Source organism: Carcharhinus amblyrhynchos, chromosome 3 (assembly GCF_965287045.1).
Source record: "Carcharhinus amblyrhynchos chromosome 3, sCarAmb.v2.hapA, whole genome shotgun sequence".
Taxonomy (NCBI): domain Eukaryota; kingdom Metazoa; phylum Chordata; class Chondrichthyes; order Carcharhiniformes; family Carcharhinidae; genus Carcharhinus; species Carcharhinus amblyrhynchos.
The window spans coordinates 54261757-54280726 of NC_137326.1; the positions used below are offsets into that span (position 1 = coordinate 54261757).

An 18970-nucleotide genomic window follows, 5' to 3' on the forward strand; every position below is an offset into this window, starting at 1 on the left:
AGTATTTATTGCCCATCCCTAATTGCCCTCGAGAAGGTGGTGTTGCACTGTCTTCTTCAACTGCTGTAATCCATATGTAGTAGGAACATCCCAGTGTTACTGGGGAGGGAGTTTCAGTATCTTGAAATGAATTGCAATATATTTCCAAGTCAGGATGATGAGTGACTTAGAGGGAAACTTGCAGGTGGTGGAATTCCCATGTGTCCGCTGCCCTTGTCCTTTTAGGTGGTAGAAGTTACATGTTTGGAAGGTGCTATCAAAGGAGCTATGGTGAGTTGCTACATTGCATCTTGCAGATGGTGCATAATGCTGCCACTGTACATCAGTAATGGGGAATCAACCATCCAGCATCTATCCTGTCAAGCTCCAAGAATGCTATATGTTTCAATAAGGTCATCTTTCATTCTTTTAAACTCCAGAGTACAGGCTCGACCTATTCAACCTCGCTTCATAACAAAATCCCTCCACACCTGAGATCAACCTAGTGAACCTTCTCTGGACTGCCTCCCACAACTGTACATCTTTCCTTAGATAAGGGGGCCAAAATTGTTCACAGTATTCCAGGTGTGGTCTAACTAGTGTCTTGTATAATTTTAACATGACTTCCCTATTATTATCCTCAATACCCTTTGAAATAAAGACCAACATTCTGTTTGCTTTCCCGATCACTTGCTGAACTTGTATGCTAACTTTCTGTGATAAATGCACAAAGACTATGATCAAAGATCCAAAGATAAGTGATTTAAGTGGACTGGCAATGCTAAATTGCCCCTTGGTATCAGGGGAACTTGCTAAGGTAAATACATTTGGTTGTGGGGATTGTGGTCAGAGGAGATTCAATGGGCCGAGCAGCCTTCTTCTGCAGTGTAGTGAATCTATCCTATACTGAAAAGTGGAGCAGGCTCAAAGGGCTCATATAATGCAGGAAGCTTAAATCCCACGGTGATTTTAGTCAAAAATGTCAGTAAAGGGAAATGGAATGAGAAACACTAACCATCGTCACATATATTACGTGGCTGAGAAAAGAGAGTTTCCAGTTAGCACTGCATAAAAATGACTTTAATTGTTAGGTCCCCCCTTTCACTCCTTGGGGCTTTTACCTCCTACTTCATTCCAGTATCTCACCCAAGTGACCATTATTGACGTGTTAACTTTGACAGAGTTTAAGCCAGCTATTTGACTGTAAAGCATCACAATTATGCTGGGTCCAGTCCTCACTCAATGTACCTCTCCCTCAACGCCCCCCCCCACTTCCCACACCGTCCCCCAAAATATAAAACACCGTTCACCAAATATATATTAATATGTGTGAAAAACAGCATAATAACTCTTTCACAAGGACGGTTGCTGGTTTGCATTCTGGAAGCTCTTAACAAATAATATTTGACGAGCCCTCGGTTCTTTCTACAAGGTCAGGAGCCAATCATCAGGCAGCAGAGAGCAACATATGCACAGATCGACTATAAACTGACTGCCTCTGCAGCTTACTGCTCTGGTACATGTCTGACAAGTTGCGACTTCACACCTATTTCATTGATTTAATAATCTCTCCTTTATTAGCTTTGGCTGCTGCGAGACCCCAGCAGATTTAATATCGCCATCCTGTACCTGCGTCTCCATCAGACAGTGCTTGTCCTTGCATAGGACTATAATGGATGTCAGAACACAACACAGAGCACCCAGACACAGAGGCCAACACCTGGCAATTGGAAAGAAAACAGTCTGTCTCAAGAGAGACCTTCAATATGATATTCTTAGTGTCACGACTCATGTCTTTTGATTTGTGCTGTCTGCTTTCAGACATGTTTCACCATTTAGTAGTTATTCTCATTGCCGTTGTTTTCACTTACCTTGCTGCTGCTGGAATCACAAGAGATTCATGCCAGTAACTCGGTACTGCAGTAAATGCACTGTATTTACATTATAAAGAATACTGATTACATTACAATCAGAACGCTTCAATGTTTTGAGCTAGATTCTTCTACCATCAGTGTTTGTGACCCTGGGGAGCAGAATATGTTTGTTCACTTAGTTCCTAATCTAGAGTCTAGGGAACAATCATGTTTGAACATCCTTTCAACCGAGCTGCATCAATCTGTTCCCAGCACTAAAACTCTATATATGTTCTGTCTGTGGTTGCTGAATCCACCTTGTTCTCAAAATCACATTCAGTTTACAAGAGTCTCTTACGCTGATTAAAATCTCAATGCCTGCACTCTCAAGCCCTATGTTTCCTTAAGAATTAGAACATAGAAAAACTACAGCACAAACAGGCCTTTTGGCCCACAAGTTCAGCCGATCATATCCCTACCTACTAGGCTTACCTATAACCCTCTATCTTACTAAGTCCCATGTACTTATCCAAAAGTCTTTTAAAAGACCCTATCGAATCTGCCTCCACCACCACTGCCGGCAGCCCATTCCACACATCCACCACACTCAGTGAAAAACTTACCCCTGACATCCCCTCTGTACCTACTCCCCAACACCCTAAAACTGTGTCCTCTTGTAGCAGCCATTTCAGCCCTGGGAAAAAACCTCTGAGAATCCACCCTGTCTATACCTCGCAACATCTTATACACCTCTAATCCTTCGTCTCTCTAAGGAGAAAAGACCGAGCTCCCCCAACCTATCCTCATAAGGCATGCCACCCAATCCAGGCAACATCCTTGTAAACCACCCTATGGCTTCCACATCCTTCCTGTAACGAGGCGACCAAAACTGAGCACAGTACTCCAAGTGGGGTCTGACCACGGTCTAATACAGCTGCAGCATTATCTCCCGACTCCGAAACTCAGTTCATTGATTGAAGGCCAGTACACCATACGCCTTCTTAACCACATCCTCTACCCGCAAAGCTGACTTGAGCGTCCTATGAACCCGGACCCCAAGATCCTTCTGATCTTCCACGCTAAGAGTCTTACCCTTATCCCATTTGACCTGCCAAAACGAACCACCATACACTTATCTGGGTTGAAGTCCATCTGCCACTTCTCCGCCCAGCCTTACATCCTATCTATGTCTCGTTGCAACTTCTGCCATCCCTCCAAACTATCCACAACACCTCCAACCTTTGTGTCATTGGCAAACTTACCAACCCATCCCTCCACTTCCTCATCCAGGTCATTTATAAAAATCACAAACAGCAAGGGTCCCAGAACAGATCCCTGGGGCATTCCATTGGTGACTGATCTCCATGCAGAAAAAGACCCATCTACAACCACTCTCTGCCTTCTGTGGGCAAGCCAGTTCTGAATCCACAAAGCAATGTCCACTTGGATTCCATGTCCCCTCACTTTCTCAGTAAGTCTTGCATGGGGGACCTTATCGAACGCCTTGCTGAAGTCCATATAAACCATATCTACTGCTCTTCCTTCATCAATGTGTTTAGTCACATCTTCAAAAAAACTCAACCAGGCTTGTAAGGTACGATCTACCTTTGGCAAAGCCGTGCTGCCTACTTTTGATCATACTATACCTCTCCAAATGTTCATAAATTCTGTCTCTCAGGATCTTCTCCATCAACTTACCAACCACTGAGGTTAGACTCACAGGTCGATAATTTCCTCAGCTATCTCTATTCCCTTTCTTGAATACAGGAACCACATCTACAATCTTCCAATCCTCCAAAACCTCTCCCTCTCCATTGATGACACAAAGATCATCGCCAGAGGCTCTGCAATCTCTTCCCTCGCCTCCCACAGTAACCTGGGTTACATCCTATCTGGTCCCGGCAATGTATCTAACTTGATGCTTTTCAAAAGCTCCAACACATCCTCAATCCACTGCAAGCCTGCACTACAACCACCAAGTTCCTTTTGCATGGTGAATACTGAAGTAAAGTATTCAGAGTATCTCTGCCATTTCTATGGGTTCTATACAAACTTTCCCACTGTCACATTTGATAGGTCCTATTCCTTCACATCCTTGTAGAATGCCTTGGGGTTTTCCTTAATCTTACCTGCCAAAGCCTTCTCATGACCTCTTCTGGCTCTCCTAATTTCCTTCTCAAGTTCCTTCCTACAAGTCGTATACTCCTCTAGAGTCCGAGTCACAGTCACCCACTCAGTTCTACCACTGAACAAGGCCTCAGAAGGTTCCAGGTTGCACAGGAAGGGAGATTAAGGTCAGGAAGGAATTGAGGACCTGGATTTCACAGAGGCATGGCAACTCTAGGGGCTTTTGATCACATCGGGTAGGACCTGGATCCGAAAGTCTCACTCCCACTTCCAATGTCCCCTACTTCCAATGAGGAGTTGCATTGAGGGAATTGTTGGGGAGGCGGGTGAACAGGAGTGGGACATCTTTCCCGCATGTATGAAATCTAAATTCAGCAAGTCCATTTGAACGCAGTGATGAGCTCAGACAGAACATATTTTCACTGGAGTTGGGGCTTCACATGCAGTGTGGGACTCAAGAATCTGTAGTGAGCTCATAAGTGCTCTTGAGGGGCAGGCTATCAATGTGATAAAGTGATTCCATGGCCAGCTCATTAAAATGTAAAAAAATACTGCCTGACATAACATGAGGGGCTACCATTTCAGCATTATTAATGCTTGGCTGCTTCCCACAACCTATCCATTATCTGGGGGGGGGGGGGAGGGAGGTTGTTGGTTCACAGTTTCATTGACTGCTCAAGAGGGTATTCAAGGATCAGTTAGCTGCCTTTAATGGGGGAGGGGGTTACAAATACAAATGTTTGTTTTATAAGGGATGAAGGACTTGATGGCATTTAAACATATTGAATGGGATTTCATGACAGATACTTTTTCAAAAATATAGTGAACTCAGTGATAGATATATAGAGCTTTAGTTTACTTCATCACAGCATGGATTCTGATAAGAACATAAGAAATAGGAGCAGGAGTAGGCCATCTAGCCCCTCGAGCCTGCCCTGCCATTCAATAGGATCATGGCTGATCTGTCGTGGCTCAGTTCCACTTTCCCGCCCTCTCCCCATAACCCTTAATCCCCTCTCTTATCAAAAACCTATCAACCCGCGTCTTAAAAATATTTAGCGAGGTAGCCTCCACCACTTCAACGGGCAGAGAATTCCAGAGATTCACCACCCTTTGAGTGAAGAAGTTCCTCCTCAACTCTGTTCTAAACTGCCCCCCCCTTATCGTGAGGCTGTGCCCTCTAGTCCTGCCTTTGGTGGATACTGGGTGAGCTGAAACTGAGGGTGCAAAAACAGAGGCTTGGAACACATGAGATGGCACAATGTTGGCAGAGGCTATAAGGGGCCACATGGATGGTAGAGGCAGGAGTTGGCATAGATGGGCACAGGGAGAATGAGGAAGTGATGGGATTGAGGAGAAAAGGCAGAGAGCCTAATATTTAATAAAACAACTAAAATGATATCCGAAAGAACCAAGGTGAGCCTTATAAACTGGTCAACACTCAGCAGCCTCTGTAGCTGCCTCCATCAGTATCCGGGGCAGGCCCAACTCCACCCTGCATCTCTGCTACCGCCACCCCTCGTACCAGAGCAAAAAAATCATGCCATTCGGGGCACCTTATCTGGAAGAGGGTACGGTGAATGAGGACATTTCCTGAGTCCAGCTGCTTGCTTTGGGAGCAAAAATTGTGCCCATAAAAACAAGCATTAGAATTTTACAACTCAGGAGTCAGCGTAGTTCAGCGATCACAAGGATAATGGGTGAACGGCACTTAGGGTTTAAAAAGTAGCAACAGGTTGCAAACTTACGTCGGGTGAAAGCTGGGAGCCTGGCTAGGAGACCATTAGAGTAGTTAACTCTATAGTGCCTTCTAACATAACTTGAGACCCTCAACTGTATTATTTCTGCTAAATTAACAGTGCTTTGTTATTGCAGTCTATTCCCCCTCCTCCACAGCTTGTGCGACATCCGTATAACATCAGCAGGTTAATTGCCTGTTATCCTTACTGACAATATCAGGGAGAGCACTGATCAGATGGACAGGCACATCACCAGCACGGACGTACATCGCTCTGTAAAGCCCACCACAAATAGGCAACCACAGCAGACTAGATCAATTGGGCGTGAAAGGGCAGCTGTCACTTCACAAAGCTTGGCTTCCTTGTGTGACACTGATCTACTGGGATATCTGAAAGTTGTGCTTAAATATTTGATAAAGAACGCCAAACGATACTGTTCGTCACAGTCAAACATTGTCCGCGCTGTCAGGGTCAAGTGCGAACCAACCCAGGCAGGAACAGTCTTTGGAGAGTGAAATGACACACACACACACACACACACACACACACACACACACTGCACTGATAGAATAAACAGAGATGCAAATATTTGATTTCATTCAGAACAGAGCTTGGGGACATCATTACAACGTACGCAGCATGTTCCTTCGAGGACTCTAGGGGCTAGCTTGATAGATCCTGAATATAAAGCACTGAACTGATTAGTTTTTCACACAGTCTATATTACCAAACTGCAACTATTGTCAGCCCTTAAAATCCAGTATTGGAAATCATTTCAATAAAACCAAAAACAAACCCATCCCTGACCATTCCCCACCTCGCACCCTCCCTCCCTCCCCACCCCTTCCTCTCTGCCACAACTCAGTGTTACTTCACACAGTCATTCTTCCATTAAATATATATTAACCACTTCCTGAAACTGTTGGTATTTTGTTATTTAGTTCAGTACATTTGAGCATTTCTATTTATAACATTATTACAAAAATGGAATAAATTCTGAATCGAAAATTTCCCGATGTCAAGCGATTTGAAGCCAAATCTCAGGTTTGATGCCAAGTCCAATGTCAAACATTACCATTTCAGAGTAAACCACAATTTCTGGCTGTGTGATACACCACGAGAAAGTGCTGGCAGATTCATTTCATCCATATTGGTCTTCTCTGGCAGTCCCAGGTCCTATTTGATGCCACCAAGGGAACTGATGTGGTTCAGTTTTTGAACCCAGTTCCCAACACTCCACTTTTACAACTCAGCAATTCACTCATCCTTACAAATATCTAACATTCAACCCCATTTATGAAGTCCAAATGTAAATCCCTCAAGTTACACAACAACAGCTTAGATTTATGTGGTGCCAGTGACACCACTGTAGTGGGTTGGATCTCAAACAATGATGAGACAAAGTCCAGGAAAGAGATAGAAAATCTGGTGAATTGGTGCAACAACAATAATCTCTCCCTCAATGTCAGTGAAATGAAGGAAATAGTCATCGACTTCAGGAGACATAGTGGAGGACATGCCCCTGGCTACATCAACGGGATGAAGTGGAAGTCGTCGAGAGCTTCAAGTTTCTAGGTGCTCAGGTCACCAACAACCTGTTCCTCCATGCTAACGCTATACTTAGGAAAGCCCACCAATGCCTCTGCTTTCTCAGAATGCGAAGGAAATTTGGCACGTCCGCAAGGACCCTCACCAACTTTTACTGGTGCACCTCAGAAAGCATTCTTTCTGCTTATATCACAGTTTGATACTGCGCCTGCTCAGCCCAAGACCGCAAGGAACTACAAAGGATCATGAATGAAGCCCATTACTCAAACCAGCCTCTCATCCATTGACTCTGTCTATATTTCCCACTGCCTCAGAAAAGCAGCCAGCAAAAACAAGGGCCCCTCACAACCCAAACATTCTCTCTTCCACATTCTTCCATCAGGAAAAAGATACCAAAGTCAGGGGTCACATAACAACCGAGTCAAGAACAGCTTCTTCCCTGCTACCATCAGTCTTTTGAATGGACTTACTTTGCATTAAGTTGATCTTTCGCAGCACCCAAACTACGACTGTAACACTACATTCTGTACCCTCTCCTTCCCTTCTATATGTACAGTATGCTTTGTCTGCATACCGCACAGGAAACAATACTTTTCATTGGATATTAATACATGTGACAGTAATAAATCAGACCAAAATATTGCACAATAAAATATCCCAAAGCACTCTGCAGCAGCATTCATAAACACATTATTGAGCCACAGGATATTAGGCCAGAAGGCTGAAACACCATCAGCGAGGGAGTTTTAAATGGTGGCTTAAAGGGGGAGAGTGAGTTACAGAGGTAAAAAGATCTACTGAAGGTCTTCTAGAGATTAGGGTCTTGGGCAGTCAAAAATGCAGACACCAAAGGTAGAGCATTAAATTAGATGATGTTCAAGGAATTAGAAGACGACAAATATTTCAGAGGGTTGTGAGGCTGGAGGAGGTTAGAGAGCGAGGGTCAGGTAAGGACACGAAGGGACGCGAGAACAACAGATGAATTTATGTCCCATCACTATTGGAACAAAATAAATTGTGCAGAAGAGCACAATGGGCTAATAAATGTGAACACTGAAAATGATATGCATCTTGCCACTGTGGCAATTGATCAGACAGCAACTACACTCCAAAGTTCAGTAAACTGTGCAATTAATCTACAGAGACAGAATGATATGAAGAAAAGAGAACAATGGGCAGGGCAGAAAACACTGTAAAGAATCTCTCTCCTCTCTACATCCAGGAGGCCACTGTTGGGTTTCATATCATACTTCACAAAGCAGAGAGTGTAAGATGCTGGCATCTTTTTACCAAATACTCTCAATCTCATAACACATCCATTCCAAGTGAAATATTCCCGTACTATTAGGTCAGGAGTTATGGACATTCGTCACCAATAGTTCTACTGTTTTATTGATCTGATCACTTTCTGTTCTTTTGCATTGAACACTGTTTGAAAATATCTTGCGTGTCAACCCCCCCCAAAAAAAAACTAGCTAAGTTTGACCAACAGCTTCAAGCATCTTGTTAAGTCAAATAAGCCGAACCTGAGAAAACAAGGTCTAGGGTCAGTGTCTACTGGGGTAGAGTTCCTGCTGACTGCATGCAAGTCACAGTTCCAGCTGAACACGTGTGAGGGGCACAGTGGTACAGTGGTTAGCACTGCTGCCTCACAGCGCCAGGAACCTGGGTTCTATTCCCAGCTTGGGTCACTGTCTGTTTGGAATTTGTACATCCTCCCTGTGTCTGCATGGGTTTCCTCCGGGTGCTCCGGTTTCCTCCCACAGTCCGAAAGACATGCTGGTTAGGATGACTGGTCATGGTAAATTTCCCTTAAGTGTCAGGGAGGTTAGCAAAGTAAATTTGGTTATGAGGATAGAGCCTGGGTGAGTTTGTCGTCAGTACTGGCTTGACAGGCTAAAAGGACCTCTTCTGCACTGCTATGATCCTAGCTGTCAGGAGGAACAGGATCAATGTAGTGCATTAGGACTATTACCTGGGGATGATGAGCAGATCTGACAAGCATGGTGACTGTGACCCTACAATACTGATCATTATGGCTGGCACCTACAGCAATCAATATTGAAGAGGACCCAGATCTCACCTAACTAATAGAGAAAGATGCATTAGAAAGTAAGCCTGCATTAATTACAACGTCCGGACATTGTGCACACGGAGCTGAGATGGAATAAAATGAAGGCGATGCCAATCCTTTATTAAATTATTGTGTCAGTGTATTCACTCTGTCAGTGATCATTATCCCACTGTTGATAACCAACAGGTGAGCGTTCAGCATGATTGAATACGAACTAAAGTTCTCAACTCCCTCTGCTGGCAACTTAGGCAATTGCATCATATATTTCAAATATAAGAAGCAAGACGGCAATGAGAATCTCAGCCTGCAGAGTGTTGAGGGAAAGAATACATCATATCTTCCAACTGCAGGCATTTTGGATCAAGTTTGCATGCCTACATTTGTTTTAAAAAAATCTATTTCTTATCTTGATAATATCTGAAAGCAGTATCAGTTTTCACGTGTATGCTAATGACATGCAGATCTCCCTCACAGAATTGTTGCAGTGCAGGAGGAGACAATTTGGCCCATCATGTTTTCACCAGCTCTCCAAACGAGCATCATGACTTAGTGCTAGTCTCTTGCCTTTTATCCACACCCCTGCACATTGATTATTTGAATAGAAACATCTAATGCCCTCTTAAATGCCTCAATTAAACCCACCTCCACCACAATTCTGGGCAGTGCATTCCAGACCTGAACTACTCGCTATGTGAAAAAGCTTTCTCTCACATCATATTTGCATCTTTTGCAAACCACTTTAAATCTGTGCCCTCTAATTTTCGGTTACTTTACAAGCAGGGAACAGTTGCCCCCTATCTACTCTGACAAGCCCGCCCATGATTTTAAGCATCTCTATGAAATCTCCTCTTAGCTGCCTTCTCTCCAAGGACAGTCCCAACCTCTCCAATCTACCCTCATAACTGAAGCTTCACATCCCTAGAACCAAGCTTGTAAACTGCTTCCTAGAACCATGCTTGTAAACCTCTTTGCAAAGGTATGTTGACAATACACAGAATCATCCATGTAGAATGCAGTGTATCAACTAAAGGAAGCATACTAAATTGTAAGAAATATATTCATATCCCTTTTTCTTGTAAAACGATTCATGGCCTAACAAAGAGCAATCTATGTGGTATTAATTTTGGAAGCATCTGTAAATCAATGATCTACATCAATCAACATGGACCCAAAAGAGACTTGTCACACCAAGCCAAACTCCTTGCCTGCTTTGAGGAGTTGACACCTCAAGCGGGTAGCAGAGAGCTCAGTACTTTAACTTCCAAAAGAATTTTCATACAATTCAGCATAAAAAATGATTAACAAAATTCTGAACAGCGTGGAATTGGGGTAAACATTGGAAATGGTTGAGAATCGGGCTAAAGGGTAGAGCAAACAATGATTAGAATGAGTTTGAAAAGTTACGTGAGTGCGGAAGATTTATTCAGTGGGGTACTTCAGGCCTCAGTATTGACATATCTATGGCTTCTAATTTACATTAATGTCTCGAACTGAAAAACTCAAATGCCAAGTGGCAAAACATACAGATGGATCCAAATCAGGAGGGGCAGTTTATAAATGAGTTGGCCATGTGTGGGTCAAACAATGGGGGTCCATTCAAGATAAAACCTCACAACTGGAAGCAGATACATACAAGTTTAAAAAAAAGGAACATCCGTTGATGTTCTTTATAGGGGGAAGCGGTGCGGCATGAAAGTTAAGGGAGTTAGCTCACACCAGATTTCAAAGTGCCATATTCATCCTGAACATTTCTGACATGTGCTCCTTATATTTGCCCATCCCCGTGATGATGCAAGTATCCAAATCAAACTAACTGCAGCAAAATCAGGACTCCACAGCAACATGTTAATCAAAATGGCCTTTTTCAGTGCTGCAAATGATCTTTTCTTGATGCTCTTACATTACACACTTCATTCTTCACTAAAAAAAATCAGTGTGACTTGCCATTATGTGGCGATCGTATAAAAACAAGCGAGGCAAAAAGGTGGCACGGTGGTTAGCACTGCTGCCTCACAGCGCCAGGGACCCCAGTTCAATTCCAGTCTTGGGTGACTGACTGTGGAGTTTGCACGTCCTCCCCATGTCTGCATGGGTTTTCTCCCATTGTGCAAAGATGTGCATGTTAGGTGGATTGGCAATGCTAAATTGCCCCTTAGTGTCCAAAGTTATGTTGGTTAGGTGGACTAGTCACAGTAAAATGTGCAGGGTTACAAGGATACTGCAGATGGGAGGTGCTGGGTGGGCTATTCTTTTGGAGAATCATGTAGGCTCGATGGATCTCTTTCTACAGTGTAGGGATTCCATGCTTCTATAGTTCAAGCCACATATTGCATTAACAGGCAGGCAGTATATGTCCAAATCTTTGTTACAGATACATTTGCAGATTGACCATCAAGAAAATAAGGATTGTACCCACACTAACTTCAGGTATCAATACTAGTCCAAGCACACATTTACTACCTGACACTGTTATGAATCTCAGGGAAAGGCCAGTCAATCTGAAATCCATTATTTTGGTACAAATGAACCATTCTTTATAGCTTGATATTGGTGAACATAGATTGACTAAGAACTAAAGCAAAAGAACTAATCATTGCAGATGGGAATGAATCATGTCACTATATCCCACCATCCATTTACCTACAAGAACAACATAAAAATACAGGAAATGGCATCACAGTCACAGACAGAAGTATCTCCATCCCTCATGCAATGGGTGCTTAAAGATGCAGGGGATGGTTGGAGATAAAGCTCATTTTATTCTGAACCCATGCAATGAGAGCACTTGACCAGACAATTATATTATTTGACCAAGCCATTCATTCCATTGGCAAGAATTTTGACTGCTGCCCAAACCAGGGCATCAAAGTCCATCACTAACACTTGGACAAACAATTCTGCAGGAGATGGAATAAGACAACGGTTGCGTCAAGTGAGGCCAACATATGAGGAATAGCACTTCTAAATTAGGATGCTGGAAAAATATTACTCTATTATAAAACATGTCACCTTTACCATCTATGACTTGATATTAATGACTAACCGATAGTACTTTCCGGATCTTACCAAAGTGTTCATTCGTCACGTTGTGTCAGTTTAGCAATGGGGTGATTCGAGTTTGCAAATTCTTACCATCCACTGAGGCTCTCTTGGGTAAAATGGTCACGGCTCCCTCAGCCATCTCTCCCTGCTGCTTTACCGGAGAATGCTTCGAGCCCCAGCTGTCAGAGGCGACCCAGACAAAATGGCCAGCTTTGTTTGCTCTCTTGCCAGCTGCAAGGACCTGTCTGCACAAAATAACCAAGAGTTCCTCAGTCAGAAGGGCCTGGATTCAGCACATCAAATAAAAGGTTAAATTGATACAACAGTTAATGCATAACAATGACAGCACTTTAGAGGAATCAATCTGACAGCTCTGTTGGTCTGATCCAATAACGCCAGTACGAATTTCTGGTAACCAGTTCATAACAACACCCTGATTAATGATGGTGAAAGGTGGCATTGTTTATATGGGGCAGGGTTTTAGTCTCCTTGTAGAGGTAAGCGCAAACATTCATGCTGGCTGCTGACGTATCCATTTGCTGGTGCCATAATGCCCCAGGGCCATTTCCCCAGAGATGGGGCAAGGGTCAGCAGGGCTTCCTGTCCACAAGCAGCAGATCGCCAAATAAGGAGATTAAATGGCCTCTTACAGCCTATTGTCAGAGACCAATTGGAATTTGCAGTCTCCTTTCAGGAGCCACTAATTGGCCAATTTGGGAGAAATTACTGAAGCTAACTTTATTTTGTAGGGGCTTGTGCCTCCTATTCAACCTAATGTTCCACCCCAAAACCCTGCCTAGAAAGAAATGATTAATCCCCATTAAACTGAGTGAGATTGGATTTGAACCATCCAAGCTCAGTCACAGTAATGAGTTTGTCATCCTCCTTAATAAAACCCATTAAGTGCTGAAGTACTATCCTCTCTACATATGTGCATGGATGCAATTATTTATCCTTATTTTTCATCCTCTCCCCATCAGCAACTGAAGTCTTTTTAGAAGGTATATTTATAATATTCAGCACCAACCTAAGGATTCAATGTCGGTGTATTGTTGGTGGAGGGTAAATCTTTGTGGCCAGTTCTGGTCACGCGGAAACTATCCTTCTCTTTGGCTCTCTCTTGGGTTCTCTTTCCTCAAGGACAAGGAAACCAAAGTCCATCTCCTGCTGAGGTGGGGATGAGTTTGTGTTTGGATGGAATGTTTGTGGGCGGCACGGTAGCACAGTGGTTAGCACTGCTGCTTCACAGCTCCAGGGACCTGGGTTCAATCCCCGACTTGGGTCACTGTCTGTGTGGAGTTTGCACATTCTTCCCGTGTCTGCGTAGCTTTCCTCCAAGTGCTCTGGTTTCCTCCCACAGTCTAAAGATGTGCGGGTTAGGTTAATTGGCCATGTTAAATTGCCCCTTAGTGTCCTGGGTTATGTAAATTAGAGGGATTAGTTGGTAATATATGGGGATAGGTCCTGGGTGGGATTGTGGTTGGTGCAGACTCGATGGGCCGAATGGCCAATGGATGATTTCTATGAATGGGAGCTGAGGCAGGAATTTATTTGTGCCCTTATTTAGAGAATTGTGCAGCTAAAGATGCAAGTGTTCAGGCCTAATTAAAGCCAAATGCTAAGTTGTAGGCATGGACAGTAGGGAGTCAAATCATGGTTAACAGGCTTAAAATGACCCAATATGTATTGCTGACAGGAGAAGCTCATCATTGTTCATCAAATTGGCCATCATGTTTTCACACAATATTCCTTCGCAAACCCTAATCTTATGTTATGCAGTGTGAATTTATTACTCAGTGTACAAATAGAACCCTTTAGGTAACTACCTTCTTTCCTGATCATTCCCGTGTCCAACAATCTAGCTTTGCCCATTTACAATGGCACAGAGGTAGCAGTACATGTCTCTCAAGTAAATGCAGATCTATGATTAACACCAAGTCATCTCGACTTTCCCAATATAAAGACATTAAAGTGAACTAGAATTATCCTGCAGTAAGGTGTCAGATGCAGCCTACTCGCAAGAATAACATCTTTGGATGTGACAAACTATTTTAAGCATTAACCATATGGGAGAAATTGACTCGCGTAAGCAGGCTGAATTCACACTGCCTAACTTGGCATACTGTTCAGCCTCGAACACAGCAGCTGCCCACAGTTTCACCCCATCGCCAAGAGTGCTTCCTTTTTTTTTAAAATGTATTCTGGCATATTGTTAAGGAAGGCCAGCACATATTGTCCATTCCCATTTGCCTGTAAAAAGGCAGTGGTGAACAATCTTTCTGAATTGTTGCAGTTATCCGGTGATGATGTTCCATAGCGCTGTTAGGTACAGTATACCAGAACTTGAACCCAGTAATGATAAAAGAAACAATTGGTGCTGCACTAATTGAAGTACATTGCATCACAATCCCAGCTTATAAATTATGGGGCACGTTTTGGGGAGTGACGTAGTGTGTTACTCGCCACAGAATTCCCAACCTCCAACCTGCTCCTGTCACCATCATTTTGCAGGATTAGAAGGAGCTCACAGTAATAAGTCTCACAACACCAGTTAAAGTCCAACAGGTTTATTTGGTAGTAAAAGCCACTAGCTTTCAAAGCACGGCCCCTTTGTCAGGTGAGTGGGACTTCTGTTTACAAACAGGGCACATAAAGCCACAAACTCAATTTACAAAATAATGACTGGAATGCGAGTCTTTACAGGCAATCGGGTCTTAAAAGATATAGACAGTGGGAGTGGAGAGAGCATTAAGCACAGGGTTGTGTATTGTCTCCCGACAGGACAGTTAGTGAGATTTTGCAAGCCCAGGCAAGTCGTGGGGGTTACAGATAGTGTGACATGAACCCGGTTGAGGCCGTCCTCATGTGTGCAGAACTTCGCTATCAGTCTCTGCTCAGTGACTCTGCACTGTCATGTGTCGTGAAGGCCGCCTTGGAGAACGCTTACCCGAAGATCATAGGCCGAACGCTTGTGATCGCTGAAGTGTTCCCCAAAAAGGAAGAGAACACTCTTGCCTGGTGATTGTTGAGCAGTGTTCATTTATCCATTGTTGTAGCGTCTGCATGGTCTCCCCAGTGTACTACGCCTCGGGACATCCTTTCCTGTAATGTATCAGGTAGACAATGTTGACCGAGTTGCAAGTGTATGTATCGTGTACCAGGTGGATGGTGTTCTCACATAAGATAAGGAGCTGTCAGAGAAACCTTGGTGAGTTGCTGCAGTGTATCCTGTAGATGATGAAACACGATAGGTAGTGGTGGGGAGTGATGGATGCTTTTTCATAGATGGTATTGAGCTTCAAGTCTTGCTGGAGCTAAGAGGAGTGTATTCCATCCTCAGTTTGTGCTGTGTAGATGGTGGACAGGCTTTGGGGAACTAAGGAAGAGTCACTCACCACAGAATACCCAGCGTGTGACCAGCTCTTCTGGCCAGTTTTTATGGGGCTAATTCAGTTCAGTTTCTGGTCAATGGTAACTCTCAGGATGTTAATAGTGAGGGATTTGATGATATTGCATTGGATGTCAAGGGGGTATGGTTAAACCCTCCTTTGTTGGAGATGGTCATTGCTTGGCACTTGCATTCTGTATATTTGACTTTCTACCTAACAATCCATATCTTTTTTGCTGACCCAATCTCGCTGCATGCAGCAGAGTGCTTTAGTATCTGAGGAGTTGCAAATGGTGCTGAACATTATATCATCATCAAAAAAAATCCCCACTTGGCGTTAACGTCATTGATGAAGTAGCTGAAGGTGATTGGGATATGACCCTAAGGAACACCTGCAGTGATGTCCTGAGACGGAGATGACTGACCTCCAACACTCATGATCACTTTCCAACCCTGGCATTCTGCAGTTCCCATTGACTTCAATTTAATTAGGGCTCCTTAATTAGTGCCACACTCAGCTAACTGCTACTTTGATGTCAAGGTCAGTTCTCTCAGTTTGCCTCTTGAATTCAACCCTTGGGCTCACATTTAGGTCAAGGTTGTAATGAGATATGGAACCCAAACGGAGCATTAGTGAGGAAGTTTTGCTAAGTAAATGCTGCCTGATAGCACTGTCACTGATGCTTTCCGTCACTCTGCTCCTGGTGGAGAATAGGCTGACGGAGTGGGAATTGGCCATTTGGGATTGATCTTGTTTCTTGTGGGCAGGGCACACCTGGGCAATTTTTCATTTTGTCAGGTAGATGCAGATGTTGTAACTGTTCTGGAACAGGTCGGCTCCAGGTGCAATTATTTCTAGTACACAATCCCTCAACATTATCACAGGCGTGTTGCGAGGGCCCGCAGCCTTTGCTGTATTTAGTATGCATAGCTGTTTCTTGGTATCACAGAGTGAACTAAATTGGACATAGACTGGCATCTATAATGCAGGGAACCTCAAGAGGAGGCCGAGATGAATCATCCATCCAGCAGGTCTGGATGCAAATGCTTTGTCTTGTCCTTCTGCGCTGACATGCTGGGCCTCACCATCATTGAGAATGGGGATGTTATTGGAACCTTTTCTTCTGGTTTGCTTAATTGCCCAACAACATACATGGCTAGATGTGCAGAGACTGCAGAGTGTTAAATTGATTTGTTGGTTATGGGATTGGCTCCATCTAATTGCGTGCTGCTTCTGTTAGTGAAGATATGTAGCCTTGTGCTGTAAAATCAACTGGTTGATAGCTCATTTTTAGGTATGCCAAGTGTTACTCTCCTGCACTTAGGGTTGGTCACCTGGTGTGATGGTAACTGAGGGACATGCCAGGCCATGACATGGTAGCTTGCTGTGGAGTACAATCCTGCTGCTGTCAATGGCCCACAGTACCACGAGGATGGCTACTTCTGAGCTGCTAAATGTGCTCTGAATCAATGCCATTTAGCACGGTGGTAGGGCCTCACAATGTAAGGGTGGGACTTTGCCTCCACAAATATCTTGCAGGGGTCATACCTACCACTAAAGATATGGGCAGATGCTTCTGTAACCAGTTAGATGGGTCAAGATGAGGTCGAGTTGGATTTTCCCTAATCATCTTTTGCAGGCACAATCTGGCAGGCTTCTCCTTCAGATCTTGGCCATATCAGTTGGTAGTATGCCATTTTTGGAGATGGGCATTGAAGTTATACCACACAGAATATATCCGGTCATTTTGCAGCCCTCAGTACTATTTCAGCTGGTGCTCAGGTGGAGAAACACTGACTCATTAGCTGAAGAGAGTCAGTAATAATCAGCAGGAGGCTTCTTTGCCTTGACTTGATGCCATGAGAATTTTTGGGTTCAGACTTAAATGTTGACTCCATTCTGTCTATATATCAGTGTGCTGCTATGGTAGGATTTGCACTCATGTCTCCAGACTGTTAGTGTGGGCCTCTGGATTAATAACCCAAAATCCTCCTGTACCCACCGATTCCACCTCCACAACATGGACTTTCTCTAATCCGACCAGCTCTTGAAATGAAGATATCACAATTTGAGGCAACAGGTCAAATGAATTGAACCAGTAAGTTGTTTGCTTCCTTTTCCACTTTCATAGATTCATAGCAAACATCTTAAACCAGGCCTTCATTATCTCTGTGATTGAGTTCACTAATTTTCTCCTGATATCCTAGCCTCAACCCTGTACCTTACTCAAAATTGTTGTTCAGGTCCTTATCTGCAAAAAACTCGCACATCGTTCTAGTTCTGCATTTCAATGGAATAAATTCAATACTTTCAGCCCAGCAAAGTGGTATCGTTATATATGACTCTACCTTAGCACAAACATTTGCAGCCTTCCAATTCCACCTACTTTCAAATCCCTACTTGAAACAACCTTGAGCTTATTCTACTGCACTGCCTGAAAATCTTCATAGCCCTAATTCCCACTTTTGTGAATAAAAATGGATTGCGTTTTCTTTTAAAACAATGAGCTGTCACGAACATCTCATATAATTCAGCTCTAATTATTTATTCATCGTATTTTGCTCTGTTAGAAATAGGTGGAGAAGCCAACATCTAGAACCGAGAAAGCTCATTCATCGTGACTCACTTACCTGATATCATCTTCATTGGCAAAAATAATTACACCACGAACACCAGGCGTGTCCAAAAGGCTTTTGATGATCCGATCATAGTCTGCTCCCTTGGAGTCTGCTGGGATTTTCAAAGACTGAGCAATACAAATCCCACCTATACAATGTGAAAAAACAAATAAGAACATAAGAACATAAGAACATAAGAAACAGGAGCAGGAGTAGGCCATCTAGCCCTTCGAGCCTGCCCCGCCATTCAATAAGATCATGGCTGATCTGTCGCTGCTCAGTTCCACTTTCCCGCCCTCTCCCCATAACCCTTAATCCCCTCTCCTATCAAAAACCCATCAACCCGCATCTTAAAAATATTTAGCGAGGCAGCCTCCACCACTTCAACGGGCAGAGAATTCCAGAGATTCACCACCCTTTGAGTGAAGAAGTTCCTCCTCAACTCCGTTCTAAGCCGCCCCCCTTTTATCTTGAGGCTGTGCCCCCTAGTCCTACTGTCTTTTTTGAGCGGGAAGAGTCTCTCCACCTCTATCCTATCCATCCCATTCATCATCTTATACGTCTCAATGAGATCTCCTCTCATTCTTCTAAACTCTAACGA

General features: G+C 43.6%; 1 protein-coding gene across 1 annotated transcript in view; it reads right to left on the reverse strand.

Annotated features, from left to right (window-relative positions):
• The window catches only part of LOC145339565 (metabotropic glutamate receptor 7-like), a 699067-nt gene that overhangs the window by 365335 nt on the left and 314762 nt on the right, over nt 1-18970 (reverse strand). Inside the window, exons 3-4 of the mRNA XM_080184058.1 lie at nt 18382-18517; nt 12453-12607 (exon numbers count right to left, since the gene is read on the reverse strand). Of these exons, the coding sequence (XP_080040184.1) occupies nt 12453-12607; nt 18382-18517 (291 nt within the window). The remainder of the gene's footprint in view (nt 1-12452; nt 12608-18381; nt 18518-18970) is intronic.